Source organism: Sinocyclocheilus rhinocerous, unplaced genomic scaffold, assembly GCF_001515625.1.
Source record: "Sinocyclocheilus rhinocerous isolate Xijiao unplaced genomic scaffold, SAMN03320098_v1.1 scaffold720, whole genome shotgun sequence".
Taxonomy (NCBI): Eukaryota; Metazoa; Chordata; class Actinopteri; order Cypriniformes; family Cyprinidae; genus Sinocyclocheilus; species Sinocyclocheilus rhinocerous.
The window spans coordinates 486,373-501,823 of NW_015653468.1; the positions used below are offsets into that span (position 1 = coordinate 486,373).

Here is a 15,451-nt window from a genome sequence, read left to right on the forward strand (position 1 = left end):
GGCTGCATCAACACTAACTGTGGTTACTGAAACCACGCCTTCTTTCTTTGCGTGCACATTTGGGCGCATTATGCAAATATTTCCACATAGTGAGGTAGATATGTGGGGCGTGTTTAAACGAGGCGTTTTAGGAGGGCGTGGACGAGTCCTAACTTTTAAATAGAATATCTCTTTGGGTTTGAGACTTTAGTCTTTGCAACTTTAGGGATCTTATCTATTCACGAACAGCTTGTAACACTCCAAAGAGAAAGGAAAACTTGAAATCGCATCATATGACCCCTTTAAAGTTTCAAAAATCCAATAGTGAGCATGCATTTTTAGACCACCCAGAAACAAGTTAGCATTTTAGCATTTCCGGTTCCTTCGTTCCCAAGGCAATGGGTTTTTTGAATGGGTTTTTAGGCTTAATTTAAATGAAATAAGGTCTGTTGTGAACACAAGCTGTGGTGAAATAAGGTCTGTGGTGAACACAAGCTGAAGATATTTTCACAATGTATTCATTAACATAAAATACATTAGTAACACCCCCTTTTGTATTGATTTTTAGCTTTTACTTGTCTTGAAAAAGGTGGTTGCTAATAAGTGGCTAAATGGGACTACAGAGGTTATCAGAGACATTAAACATCATCAAACCAAACAAATAAACACATCTGCTTACTAGGGGGTGTCCCCGACTAAGGATTTACATAGTCAAATCAGAATTGTTGAATCTTGCCGATAGTCGTCTGATAGTCGAATCATATGTTTGGGGGCAAAATACATTGCCTAGAATCAAGTAGTCAGACATTCGGTAGTCATAAATACTGACTGTCTCGCAAATACAAATGGGGTAAATAATTATGTTTTGATTAAAAGATAGTTAACATTAGCCGGCCGCATATCATGTTGTTTATTACTTATTAGAGCTGATGAAACAGGAGATTTGCACAAAATAAAACCAAAATAATCCACACATAAGATGAAATCAACAGATGCAAGGGGTATTCGATGAAGCCCGTGTAACTGCATAGAGATTTTCACAGAGGAAATTAACAAATATTCTGCTAATATTTCCGACTTTGAAGCACAGCCCACTGCCACATAAAACTCCATGCAATCGCCTAAATATGAGCTATTGTGAAAAACTGCTCAAACACAGCTAGTTTTATCCAGACCTGGTTCCAGAATTGAATACTGTGGGTGCTTCAGAAAGTGTGCTCTAGCCTCAATTCACATACATTTTCATATATTTTTGTCCCGTCCATTGCTCTTTTGAGTGTGAATTCCGCTTAAATATGCGGATGTCATTCCCGAAACTTTGCAGCGTGTATGTGGCCGAAAAATAAAAATTCTATACAATACGAATATTAGACTGTGAGATTGGTAGTCGAATCAGGCTCCTCCTATCGAAGCATCGAATCTTCGACTATTCGGGGTCACTTCTACTGCTCACTAGTCACTTTCATAGCCTCATTGTGTTTAGAAATGCACTCTTGTAAACTATTCTAACTTAAATTTTCAGGGATAATTGACTTAAAAGTCAACTTTAAGTATCATTCATATCCATAAAACAATCGGTGCATGACAAAATTCATGCCAAATTGTAATGGTTTTTGGTTTTGTGTGTGAAAAGGCTGCACCTCATTTTGTTCGTGTTCGTTTCTGGACATTTGCAGCCCTTTTCTTCGACTGCTGTAGGAGCAGTTTAATGAGAGCTGTAAATGTCAGAGTCACAAGCAAACATCCATTTCTGTCCCAGTCAGATAGGATAGGAGACACACTCTTCGTTTCGCTATTGATTCCCTGCGGACTGTTTGTGTCTGAGCAATCCAATGATCCCGAAGACACTGATACGGTTTCCACATTTCCACCAGTTTATTCTCGGAGAGCAAAGAGATGCTGTTTCTGTGGGGCGATTGAAAATTACAGTGCTACGCTATTCAATGGGCATAAAAATAGCATATTTTTAGAGAGCCAGGCTGTTGAGGCAACTCTTGCGACATGGGTCGAGCAGCACAGGTCAGACTCATGCCCGGCCTGTTTATTTGCCCGTTTCTCATTGACTGCTTCTTGACAAATTTGTTGCTGAGCAGGAATTCTGCTGTATTGTGGCAAGGTGCTTATTTTGTCCACGCAGAAGAAAACCACAGATGTTGCACACGCAATGGTCTCATTTATGTTTCATAGAGGCATCTGTTGTTTCTCATAAAGGTCTAGATGAAATCAAGATTGTTTCTGGTCTAACTTTTAATGATTTGTTATTCAAAAGAAGGAAAATGTCTTCATAATTTGTCTTCTTCTGAAATAGATTTCCACTTCGCAGACATCACTTAGGCTGTGAGGGTTATTTTAGCAAAATCTTATTTGATCTGACATTTCTCCATAAATCAAGAAACATGTTTCTAATATATAGGTTGCAAATGGCAATTTGCATTAAGAAATGGAAACCTAGTCAGAGTTATTGTTGCTATTTTATATATTGAAAGAAAACAATGAACACAAAAGTAAACTAAAAACTGTAATGAAAATAAAAAATAGTGGTTTGATTTTAAAGTAAATAAATAAACAAGATGCAAAACTATAATAATCTTGAATATTGCATTATAAAATTTAATGCAGATGTTATAGCTAATATTAAATGTATTAAATAATAATATATTAACAATATTAAATATATAAAATCATAGCTAATATAATTATATTAAATAATTTGGTCTTGAAAGAAATTTATGAAAAACTTTATGACTGACTTTGGTATCTTCACTGTAAAATACGATTTTTCGAAGATTATATGAGTATGTTTTGTAAAAAATGCAATTTCAGTCTACTTCTAAATTTCATGTTTAATTTAATGAGTTACTTGCAATTTCTTTGTAATTGTTTGTGAAATTAGCAGTTTTTTAGTGAAAAGTGTTTTGAAGCAACCTTTTCAGTGTTGGCAAATTTGAGTACAGTTTGATACATTGTTGAGGTCTCTGCTGAAACTCTTTTTGTTTTTTTCAGGAAGAACATGAAGCAAATGATATCTCCATTTGTTCTCAATTTAATCTCTTTGCTGTATTGAGATATTAAAGAGATCTGAAGAATAATTCTTCAGTATGGGAACACTTCATCCATGGTTCTGTGTCTTCCATCTCTGACTTTATCACACCTTCTTCTCACATTGGCTGTGAAGCGCATGAACCGCAGCAGTCTTGCTCAAGTACAGTAGCTGCATTATTGGAATACATTATTCATGAGTCTTGCAGTCGGCATACGAGCTAGTTACCCAGCAGCATGGCACGCTAAAGAGGGCAAGCATTAAAAGGCTGGACCTCAATTCCACAAGGGCTGCAGTACGGGGACATTGGGAAATGTAAATCACATCTAGGGGGTCAAGATGTATGTTTGCTGACATCACAAGCCCTGCAGATGCTATGAGATGAAAGAGCCCGATGTATGCGACGCAAACGCAGAGAGACACAGCCTGAGGACGGCTCTCGTGACTGTTGCATGACTGCCGCCATCGCATGATTTCATGTGCACTGGAGTGAAAGTCACAGAGCTACATACTCTGAAATGTTAATAAAGCGTGCTCGATGGACAAGCATTGCACATTACCACAGTGAGGCTCAGCACAGAAAATAGATTAATCTATCAGGATTAGTGCAGAAATGCAGATTTATTTGCTGATTCTGATGCAGGCCAGGTGTGCAGTTACACAGGAATCTGACAATTTTAGGACTCTAATGTCTCAATATTTGCACTGAAATGGCCTAAAAGTTGTTGTTTTTTCTTCCCACAATCAAGAACCATCATTTAAACCAAACACTGTTTTTCACTAAAATAAAAACATGACATTAAAATGCACCAATATTACAATATACGATAATAAACAGCATTGCATATATTTTAACTAAACCATTTTAACATATGAAAAATGCCACATGGAATCGTTTTGAGCAATAATGGAAATGAATTGTTCATTCAGAGTTTGGAATTGATTCATTGAAGCGAAAAGTTTGAACTATTTAAAATGATTTAAATTCAAAGCTGCAGTCCGTAACTCTTTTTGGTAAAAAATTATATGAAATCAATTTTTGAGCAAGTACATAACCAGCCAGTGTTCAAAACTCCTGCCTTACTTTAACCTGACTCACAATGGTAAGCTTATAATAATGTTTTGTAATTTGAGTGGTACTGGTAGGAATTTGCGGGAAATTCAAGCATGCTGCGTGTCATTACGTCACGTCTGTAAACATAAAGAAGTTGCCCCGGCTACTAGGCTATCGCATTTGAGGATCCTGCAGGTGGCGGATCGTTTATAGCCTTTTCTCACAGCAGCTGGAATAATTAAATGTATCATTTTGATGGAGGATTGTAATCCAGAAAGGATTATGTGTTTATGAAACACATGTGAATGAAATTAAATTATATTCCAGTTTTAAATGTGCATCTGATTACAGATACGCAGGATTACACAAGTTTTGTATTTTAAAGAGAACCAGTTCTAAGGAAGAATAATTAGCTTTTTGGGTTAAAAGAATTTCTTTATATGAAATTCGAGTGGTATGACAATTAGAGATTAGACTGTACAGAAATTGAATTCTGCATGTAACGCTACACTACATACACATAGTCACGCAATGCTGATGTTGTTAACATGAACAATTTGAGAACAAAGTATAACAGTAATAATAATTAGCACGGTTTGATGTGATATGAGCTAACCGTTCGTTAGATTTAATCACCGTTGTAGCATGATTTATTGTAAGGCTTTTTTCCTCAGTTGGTCAGAACAAAAGTGTCAGACTTGTTACTTGTTCAGATGACAATATCCGGTGAAAATTCTTATTTAGGTCATATATTCCAAGACATAGGCTTGAATCCACACCGGTGCGGTGACAGACAGCCACACATACTCCTCAAAACATTAGATTCATCCGCGCTGGAGCCGTGCCGGCGCACAACCCACGCAAGGAAGATAATTCTGCAAATAACTGCAATTGCAGGTTTCAAACAGAGATGGTGACAAAGAGGCAAAACTTACGGACAATTCTCATGCCACTTATTAATCAGAGACACTAACTAACAAAAATATCTTAAGTATTTGGCTTAAAAAAACAAAACAATCATTTCAACCAAGTTGTCATTGCTGTAAAGTGGATTTGAAGTAAAATACAGAAGAGAAAGAAAAAACAGCAAAACTGAAAAATATGCTTAGGAAATGTATTTAGCCATTAAAAAGTGCATCGAAATCATTGCCATATTCACAGTATTGCTAAATTTTTTAGTGACTGAATCATTATGAATATTCAGCGTGTTGCCCAGTTCTAATCAAAATAAAAGAATGAACATAATCAAATATAGTCAGTAATATACGTTATATTGTAGGGCATATATTTCAGACTCTAATTATGAATATGCTTTTACCTCTAACAGATCAGTTCTCATTGGTCCTGATGGTTGTGAGGGCCCGTCTCCGCCACCTCTCAACCAGTCCGCACAAGAGAGATGTGACATCCAATCACACGCTGAGATTTCTGCATTCTAGAGCTGTTAGCACACAAGCCACACCCAGGTGAGCTACATTTCATCAAGCTAGTCTGCTGTAAAAGATGCAGGTGTAACAAATGGATGCATTCAGTTGTGACCGAAAGCATATTTTCAATTAGAAACACCCAGGGATTTATCTTTCTGAAGACGCTGAGCTTTCATTCCCTCAGAGATTCGAGGTGCTGTGGCTTTGATTGTGAATTTGAATGAATGAAAACCATACCTGTTTGATTGTTCTTGCACTAGTTGAAATGGAATGGAAAAAAATGGAAAAGTCAGGTATAATTGGCTTTTTTGCTTATGTTGTTCATATGCTATTTTCCCTACATTGAAAGCGAGCAAGAGGTCACTTTTGCTCCTAAAAGGACATAAATGCACCATAAAAGTAGTGACTAGACTATGACTAGAGTGCTGTATGTTAGCTATGTGAGGAACTGGCAATGGAACTGGAAATTTAAGTTAGTCAATAATCAACCTATAAATGGTTCCCTTATAGCTGCCAATCTGATAATGAGGTGGGATCTGTGTTAAAACTGAAATAAATAAATAAATTTACATCATTTTCAGCAATTAAAATAGATGAAATGAAACTAAACTAAAATAAATTAGTATAAGTACTCAAATTACTAAAACTTAATTAAAAATGAATTAAAAATAAATAAATTGTCTAAATAGAAATATATATATAAAAAATAAAAATGAGCAAAAAATAAATAAAAATTCAAAAATAAGGAAAGTTGGTTGTTATTGCGTCAACTTACATTTAGGTCAGCTTCACATTGCAGTGGGTCACAGTCACATTGCATGACTGTTGATGGCCAGTGCATTCAACCAGCAATGTGAAGCACTCAAGCAAGTATAATAAATACTAATGGAGAATGTCCTCTAGCAGATTAACATCTAGAGTCATTCCTGCATTGGTGAAGAGCCTCGAACATTTGACCTAGTGACTGAGCACACGGGTTACGGTTACATATTAAAAGTGATTCTTTCTGTAATGGATCCTGCATTTAGAACGGGATGGAGAGGAAGTGTGAGCAAGACATCAAGTGGCCTTCCTTAACAGCGTGCATGGTGCTTATTATAGGCATCTACTTAAGTGCAGGAGGAGATGGGGGTTGGGACAGACATGGGAGGGAGGGTGTAGAGTTACTGTAGGCAGCATTAATAGATGCTTTGAGGTGGTTCGGAGCTGAGAGCAGCTTTCCGGTGTGATCTGGACCACGCGGTCAGAGGCGGTGGAGATCCTGTGGCTGTACGCCTAGTAGCTGTTAGGATGACTTATAGCTCTGATTATAGACGAATAACAGTAAGATGTTGCTTATTGTGAGAATCATGATGTGTCAAGTGCTTTAATTGATAGCACTACAGTAATTCCAAGACTATGATTTAGCATCATTCATGTCGGTCTCTTTGGTCCAGCTATGAAGCTATAGGGAGGAAGTACAGGGCTAAACGTTTATGCACACCAAGAACAAAAATGGTAACAATACCTATAATGATAACTAAGTGATGGGTGCTTTTAAAACACTGCTACATGAAGCTTCAAAACATTTATTAATATATTTAGTTTAAAATCAGCGGTTCAGAGCTTATTTCAAACCCGTGAAGTCACGTAATTTCAGCAAATGAGGCATTGTTACATCATACTGTTTTGAACATTGGTTTAGAAACATTTCAAAATGTTGAGGGTCCATTGCTAGATGGCGTTGATCTGGTGAACCCACAAACGAGTGTCTAATGGCTTTTAACTGATCTCGTGTCAGTTTTATAATGTAGGTTTGAATTGAATTTTAATACTTTTGTATAATGCAAAACGGAAAATATTTAATTGCTTTTAATTGACCTAGTTTGCCACTTTGAAAAAGTGAATCATATTTTAATTTGTTTCTCCCATTTACAACTGGTGGCTCTGTAGAGTTGTTTCCATTTTTTAGATAGATGATACCAGTTTTATTTTTATTCCATTTCACTTTTTAAGGCAATTTGGTATTGTTTGGTTGAGATAATTTAGCATTAGGCTCATGAGGATAGTGTTTTTCTTCCTCAAAGCTATTGAAATCATCTTTAACAAATCATTAAGGAACCAGAACCATCGAATCTCTAAATGTATTACTGTAAATACATTTTTGAGGGATGATTTTCTGTCACAAATCGTATTGTACCTGGAATATTCCTTTAATGGATCAGAAGATGAATGTAGGCTTCTTTCAGCAGCTTTCATTTGTACCCAGCGGTCATCGCTTACAAAAATGAAACATCGTCTTTTTTGTCTCAAAAGAGACATCTTGGCCCTTTTTGGTGATATATTGAAGCAAAGAGACTATACAGAAACCTGGCAAGCAACCGACGCTGCTGAAACTGCAGTCATGGGGCCAGACCGTATAAAAGTCAAGTTAGGTTTATTGTCATTCTCTTCATTACAGGCCAAGTTTGAGAGAATAAAATATTGCTCTTCCTAAACCATGGCCCATATAACAAAATAACAAGACGGCTGACCCTATATGTCAATAAACAACACGTACATAAATTTAAAACCGTTATATACAAAAAAGTAGTACACACTAGTAGTGTGCAGTTATTAGAGCATAAGTTTGAGAGACACTACACTACACGCTTAAAAGGTTCTTCACAGCGATGCCATAGAAGAACCATTTTTGGTTCCACAAAGAACCATTCAGTCAAAGGTTCTTTAAAGAACCATCTCTTTCTTACCTTTTTATAATCTGAAGAACCTTCTGTCGCCACAAAGAACCTTTTGTGACCTTTTAAACAAAAAGGTCCTTTTATGGCATCGTGAAGCACCTTAGTAAGTGTGTAAGAGTGCGAGTGCTGCATTAAGATATTATTAGTTGAGTTTGAGCGTGACAGTCAGTGATTTTGACTGAATTGTGCAGTATTAGTGGGGTGAGATTGTCAGAGAATGACAGAATGAATTTGGCAGAAATCACTTACCTAACAGGAGTGCTGAGTGATTGTGAACGGGAGCAGCTGAGTGCGAGAGTCTAAATCTGAGCGCTTTTACTGTACCGACGGAGGCTGATGACTGCAGTGTCATTACAGCAGCTCTCAAAGGAACTAAATGAAATACTGAGGCTGAATGTAGTGTCATAGAGCCCGACTTTTTTCAGCATGAAGTCTGGTTGCATTGCATCTTATTTTGGCCAAGAACTGTCTAGTCTTAGCTTTAGATGAACTACTCGAAGCCCATCTGCTGATGCATATTACACACAAAAGTGGCAAGAACTTGCCAGTTTGCAAGGTTTGTCTGTTAGATGTTTGCAAGATACTCTAAAGTTTCGTTTGAGGCTCTTAGTGGCATGCAAATTAGATTTCAAGTTATGTCTGTGAAATAATCTTTAAATAATGAATTTTGGATAGAAATTTTAAACATGTACACATATTTCTGTGTTTCTGTACAGCCATATATAAACCTGAATATGTTTTCTAGGCCTTGATATGTCACTGAAATTAAAAGAAATTATAAAATCATGGAAATTTCAATAGTGAATATGCAGTTTTCTAGTTATGATCAACTTTAAACTATTTAAACAACATTGAACTCAATTATATCTGAAATTGACGTTGTTTCATAATTGATGAATTTGACTAAATTATCACTGTTATTTTCCTGTTTATTACTGTGACTTGACTTGAAAAAAAGTGTGGGACCTTAACCTACACCTTAAATTCTAACAGGTTCAGTTTACTTAAAAAATGGTTGCAAAATGATTGCCTTAAAAACTTGAAGGGAAACTTTAATTTAAAGTGCTCAGCTAAAAGTAAAGAAAGCAGACTCTTCGTGAATAAATTAATATACACTAGAATGTTGACTAATGCTACTTTATATTTAACAAGATTACAGCAAATTGTTAACATTGTTATATTTTGTAATGCAAACTTCCTAAATACTATTATTATCAAAATGGATTTAACCAATGGACACAATAAAAAAAAATCGATTTCCAACATTTCTTCTTGTTTTACAACAACTAGTACAGAAGGCACAGGCAGTCAACACAAATTGTTTATTTTTGCACTAAGTGCCTAAACAAAACTAATAATATCATATAATAGATTCAACTTGTTTAGCATTTTGCTTTGAGAGCTTTCTCCAGTGTGTATGTGCTTTAGGAAAAACCTGTTGCAATATGATTTTATTAAAAATCAATACACAAGTGTGGATGTTACACATACTCTTGGACAGAAATCGAGAGCTGTGCTTAATGGCTGTTTGATCTGAGTCTTGCAGGAGATGCAGAAATGCAGGTGGAGAGAGAAGAAGCCTCATGTTTTTATGGATGAACAAGAGTTGAAACTGTCACCGCAGACATCTTCATGACCCCACAAGGGCATGAAGGACTCTTACCTGACTCGGCACACACACACACACACACACACACACTCACACACACACAGGTGTGCTGTATACAGTGCATAAATTCTCAACACAAAACCTTACTGTTTTATAATCTGCAGTCACTTTACTTTCATCCAATTACTTTTGCTGTGAGCTATGAAATATCAATAGTATCTCCTGCTTAACGCATAAGTGCAGTGCAGCTGCCCGTCTCGGATCTGCAGATCCGGATCAATCCAGATCTAAATGACACCCTTACTAGGTGGGCGTACTAATCCACTAATACCTCACACACACGCACATGTTCAGCGCTCTGATTGCATGCTGGATTAATCACGTTTGTCACAGTACCATGAGAGCCGCAAATCTAGCTGCGCTCGAGGAGCCTTGGAGGTCAAGAGGTTGTCTGAACTGGGTTTACATGCGTTTTCAATTTACTAACAGCATGAAGCAGCATTTGAATATTCAGTATGAATATTTGTTTGAATATAAGGTAGGTCAGGGCTTAATTTGATCCATTAGATCGTGGATGTTGTGAATGGAGCATTACAATTATTGTTGCTCATACTTATATCATATGTCTTTTAATCCTAGCTATTAAACTTAAGTGTGTAACTCTCTCACCACAGCATTTCTGCTCCAGACGTAAATGACTCCTCAAGTCATGTGTGAGGAAAGATGTGCTGCTACTTTACTATGTGATCACAGTTTTAACATGGTGCACAACAAACCAATCAGAACAACTTAGCAACTGCATAACAACCCAATAAAAATACTCCAAAACTTTACAAACTGCAAACATTTTTGTTCAGAGTAATGTGAATGGTGTATACTAAAACCAGGGAAATTTATTTAGAAGGTGAATTGGAAATGTTGATTTCATCTGTTTAATTCTAGTATTCAGGCAGCTTCATGTGACAGTCGAAGCAGTCTGTATTCAAAGGCCAAAAATGCTGGTTTATGATCATTGTTCTGCGACACAGACCAAACATAAAACGGTCTGATCTGGTCTTTTGTCAGTCATATGAATGAGCTCTTTCTTTCCCTGCTTCAGCAGCTTTGAAGGAGGTTGTGCTTAGACATACTTGTCTCTACCTATTTTGTTTCTGTATCTCTTATTCTGTCTGTTTGTGAAGCTTGTAAGAGTGTGAATATAAACCCTTCTAGCTACAGTGTTGTTTCAGTATTAGTTCTATACTGTGTATATATAGTACTTCATAATAATGTATTACTGTTTAATATATTAGTACTTCAAATTATTTTATTTCTAATTTTAAAACAATATATATATATTATTACATTTTATTTGATTTCATCCTTATACAAATTAATGAAAATGATTTTTTTTATGTATTTATTTTAAATTTAATTGTTTTAATAGTTATCAGTAACAACACTGCCTAGTTACACAAGCTTGATTTCACACATTGTTGCATTATGAAAAGTGTCAGAACACAATCTGTAAAGCAGCACTCTTGTTTATTATTAATTGCTGAAATGATAAAACGATTTGTTTGAAGTGAATCTTGCTGAGCAAGTTATTTAAGTTTTAATTGTCAACATATAGCTAGCTAAAGGATGCTGGCCACGAATTTCCATCTGTCTTTGTGCACCTGCATAGACTATGTGTCGGGTTTTGTTGATTAATACTCTTTAGTGTTGCTTGTAAATGACACGCATTTCATAGCGTTCTTGCAAATGTCATTTCATTATACTGACCAAACCTCATAGACATCAGGATTTAGACTGAATCTGTATGCAATCTCATAGAGCAAAGGTAAAAGGTCACATGACCCTCTTCAGCATGCAATGCAACCAGCAAATCAGTGCATAATCAGGCCGATTATTCTGAGCATGATGAAACACCGTAGAAGAAAACTGCATATTGATCAGACGTTCAGAATGTGTTTGATAGCACACATGCACACACAGAGTGTGGTTTAGAGAAGTTGTGGTTTGTGAGTGATTGAGTAAGTGTGTAAGGGCTCCCTTGCGTCTGACTGCAGAGATAAGAGAGAGAAGCGTGTGTGTTTGTAGCTGCACATGTCCAGAGGAGCGAAAGAAGTCGTTCAGGTATTTAAACAGATTGAATGTGTGTGTGTGTTGCATAGGGGCAGTGTGTGTTTCTATCATCTGTAGATGGCTGATGTTATTATGCATGTGATATCTTGTCTGCTGTGACGTAGATTGTCCTCTAAATGCCAGGCCTGGTGTCACCTCATGACTGTGCCGCTATTAGCATATATTAAACCCAGCACACAGACAGGGCAGAGTGAGAGAGAGAGAGTGTTGAGATGAGAATATGAATTAAGAAGGATGAAATAATCTGCAAATCTGAAATTGAAGTAAATGGATTTGACTCATCTACAGATGTAAAATGGATTGTGACTGCCATTTCATGTTGGCTCTGCAAAATCATTGATGAGTTTTCTTTCCGGTGTTGATGTATTCCCTTTTGAAACATGAAGTTGCAACAAGGCTTGTCCCTATTTTTAATACTCAGTAGTCTTTAGTATAAATCTCAGAAATGAAACTTGTACTTGTCAGAAGCAGGTGGTATAAGAGGGAGGGACATTCCCATTCTAGAGAGCATTTGATTGGACAAAAATTTGTAGTGCAAGATGATGTCAGCAATACATAGTAGAAGAGCATGAATTCATCAAAAGTGACAGTAAAGACATTTGTATTGTTACAAAAGATTTCAGTTTCAAATAAATGCTGTTCTTTTGGACTTTCTATCGCTCAAAAAATCCTGAAAAAAAGTGTATCACAGTCTCCACACGAATATGAAGCAGCACAACTGTTTTCAACACTAATAATAATAATAGTAAATGTTTCCTGAGCAGCAAATTAGCATATTAGAATGATTCCTGAAGAATCATGTGACTGGAGTAATGATGCTGAAAATTCAGCTTTGCATCAAAGGAATAAATTACATTTTAAAATATATTAAAATAGAAAACCATTCTTTAAATGGTAATAATATTTCACATTTTTACCATATTTTTAATCAAATAAATGCAGCCTTGGTGAAAATAAGAAACTTCTTTCAAAAACATTTAAAAATCTTATCGACCCCAAACTTTTGAACGGTAGTGTACCTGCTTTTAGGAGTGCGTTAAAATAATGACCCCAAAGCTAACTAACATGGACAACATGCCACAAAACTTTGGTTTTGACTTCATGGGTCTTTAAAAAAGTTCATATATGGTCAATTTTGATGTTGATTTAAAAAATAGTGTTTTACACTGTATGATCCTCATCCTTATTCTCTGTCTGTGTTTCTATCTCTCAGTTAGATGGAGGAGCGAGAGAGAAGCAGAAGTCGATCTCCACGCAGGGTCGGTCGGGTGGAGCAGGTGGTGGGGAAATGGCTGCGCCGTTCTCGAGACTCTCTCAGCAGGTGGAGTAACCTCACACACACACACAGACGCATATAATATTATAATCAGAGCAGAAACGCATTTCTCGAAGGATAGAAAAGCCTATAAAAGTGAAAACGCCCTTCACATTTGGAGCTCCAGAACATCACAGGCAGTTCTAATGATGTTTAGATGTAGCCACGGAAGACGGTTGACTTAGGCTCTGTCCCAATTGGTGCTCTCAGCCTTTGTAGTCATCTTTTGATGTAGTGCACACTTTGATGCTGCTATGTCACATGGACTGTGAACAACACACAGAGCAACCACCAAACCAGTCAGTCCGAACCGTGACGGATCTCCCATGTGTTTAACAGCCTGTGTGGGTTGAAGCCATCCTTTGGTTTTCTCCAAACCCATATAGATATAGAGAAAGAACACTAATCAGATCAAAGTACTATTTTCTATTAATTAGGGTCGCAGGTTTTATGGTTCCTGTATAAGATATTGGCCTTGGTTTCCAGATGGGCCCTACCATAAATTCCAGCTTTGTGAAGCTCGCAAGATTCAGCGTTTGTTGAGAGTGGTGTAGTTAGAGATTTTGTTTGTGGGCTCTTTTTCTTCAGAAAGTACTTCACTTAATTAATATCTGTATCTACATAAATGTTTAGATGGCAAATAATTCCTTGTTTTCTCATGAGAACTGCTTTCGAGATTTTCTCGTACTTCCATCTGCTGTGGGCTTGTAGTTCATTTGTCGTTCACCCGCTGGTATAAACACAGTCATCTCCTGCCATGCAACCACACGTTCATCAGGCAGTTATCATCGCCATGTGTTTTAGAGTCTGTCGGCATACAGTGACGTCATTTCATGTGGTTTTCCACTGATTTGAATGTGATATTTTTAGAGAAAATCCTCAGTAGTTTAATTAGTACTGTAGTTATTTATTTTAGGATTTTCTGTTCCAGAAAATGCTAGGTAATGTTATCACATTGGAGTAAAACTTACTTTCTTTGCTCAAACAACCCCCCCAAAAAGGTCATTTTTGTACTTTCTGTGATTTATTCTTTTTTATATATATACAGTATATATATATATATATATAGGTTTCCCCCCATTTTCAATTAGCACAGGTTTTATATTTCTTTCTGGAACTGACTGATCATAGGCCTCACCGATCTGAGCTTATGCACTTCAGTTTTGGAGTGAGCATTGACAAAATGATTGCTTTTTCACTCAAAAACTGTTGCTACAGAGGTGCATAAGCTCAGATCATGAAGCCTACTATAGATCAGTTCCAAAAAGAAATACAAAACCAGTGCTGACTGAAAGAAAACAAATTGACAAAAAGGTGATAATATAGCATAATGAGAGATTTAAAAAAAAATGTTTTGACCAGGCACACCAAATTAGGTAAAGGATTTTTAGCACAACACGAGCTACACTACAAGAACTGTTTTTCAACCTTGATAATAATGATAAATGTTTCTTAAGCAGCAAGTCAGCATATTAGAATGATTTCTGAAGAATCACTGACACTCTCACTGAAGACTGGAGTAATGACTACTGAAAATTCAGGTTTTCATCACAGAAATAAAATATATTTTACAATATACTTATAGAAACCAACTATAATGTTACAAAAGATTTCTATTTTCAAATAAAAGCTGATATTTTGAGCTTTCTGTTCAACAAAGATAAAAAAAAATATAATGGTTTACACAAAAATATTAAATAGCACAAATTAAGCGTTAGCGTTAGTTCTGGCAGGTCACGTGAGTCAAGCTTGCATCAGCTGATTCTCAGCTGATCACATCTACCTATAGGAATACGACACCCATCGCGGCATTCCTATATAAGCTCTATTCAGTATTATTCAGCAGCTTTTCAGCTTGCTCAGGACCAAATTACCCTCCTCCATCCCCAGCTCCTCCTTTCGCCACAGTCAGGACTTGACTTTTTGATATTCCTCGTTAAATCAAACTCCTTTTATCTTGAATAATAATGTTGTTACACTTAAATATCATTAAGTACAATAATGATATCTGCTTTGTTCTGTTCTATTTACCCTTGGGTTATTATTGCTGCTCTCCCTGCTCATTCATGACAGGCTGCATGGATGGGCAGGGAGGTTTTTGCCCAGAACAGAACCATACCGCCAAACCAAACTTTATGCTAAGTATCTATCATTTTGACGATAGTGGTCCTGACAGAACT

General features: G+C 36.5%; 1 protein-coding gene across 4 annotated transcripts in view; it reads left to right on the forward strand.

The window, feature by feature from the left end:
- Positions 1 to 15,451, forward strand: part of LOC107716033 (FERM and PDZ domain-containing protein 1-like) — a 46,703-nt gene that overhangs the window by 9,949 nt on the left and 21,303 nt on the right. For 2 of the 4 annotated variants that reach the window (XM_016522348.1, XM_016522347.1), the window contains exons 2-3: positions 5,401 to 5,539; positions 13,170 to 13,277. In XM_016522348.1, the coding sequence (XP_016377834.1) occupies positions 13,174 to 13,277 (104 nt within the window). In that variant the 5' untranslated portion in view covers positions 5,401 to 5,539; positions 13,170 to 13,173. The remainder of the gene's footprint in view (positions 1 to 5,400; positions 5,540 to 13,169; positions 13,278 to 15,451) is intronic. The other 2 variants (XM_016522349.1, XM_016522350.1) reach the window with 1 other exon arrangement.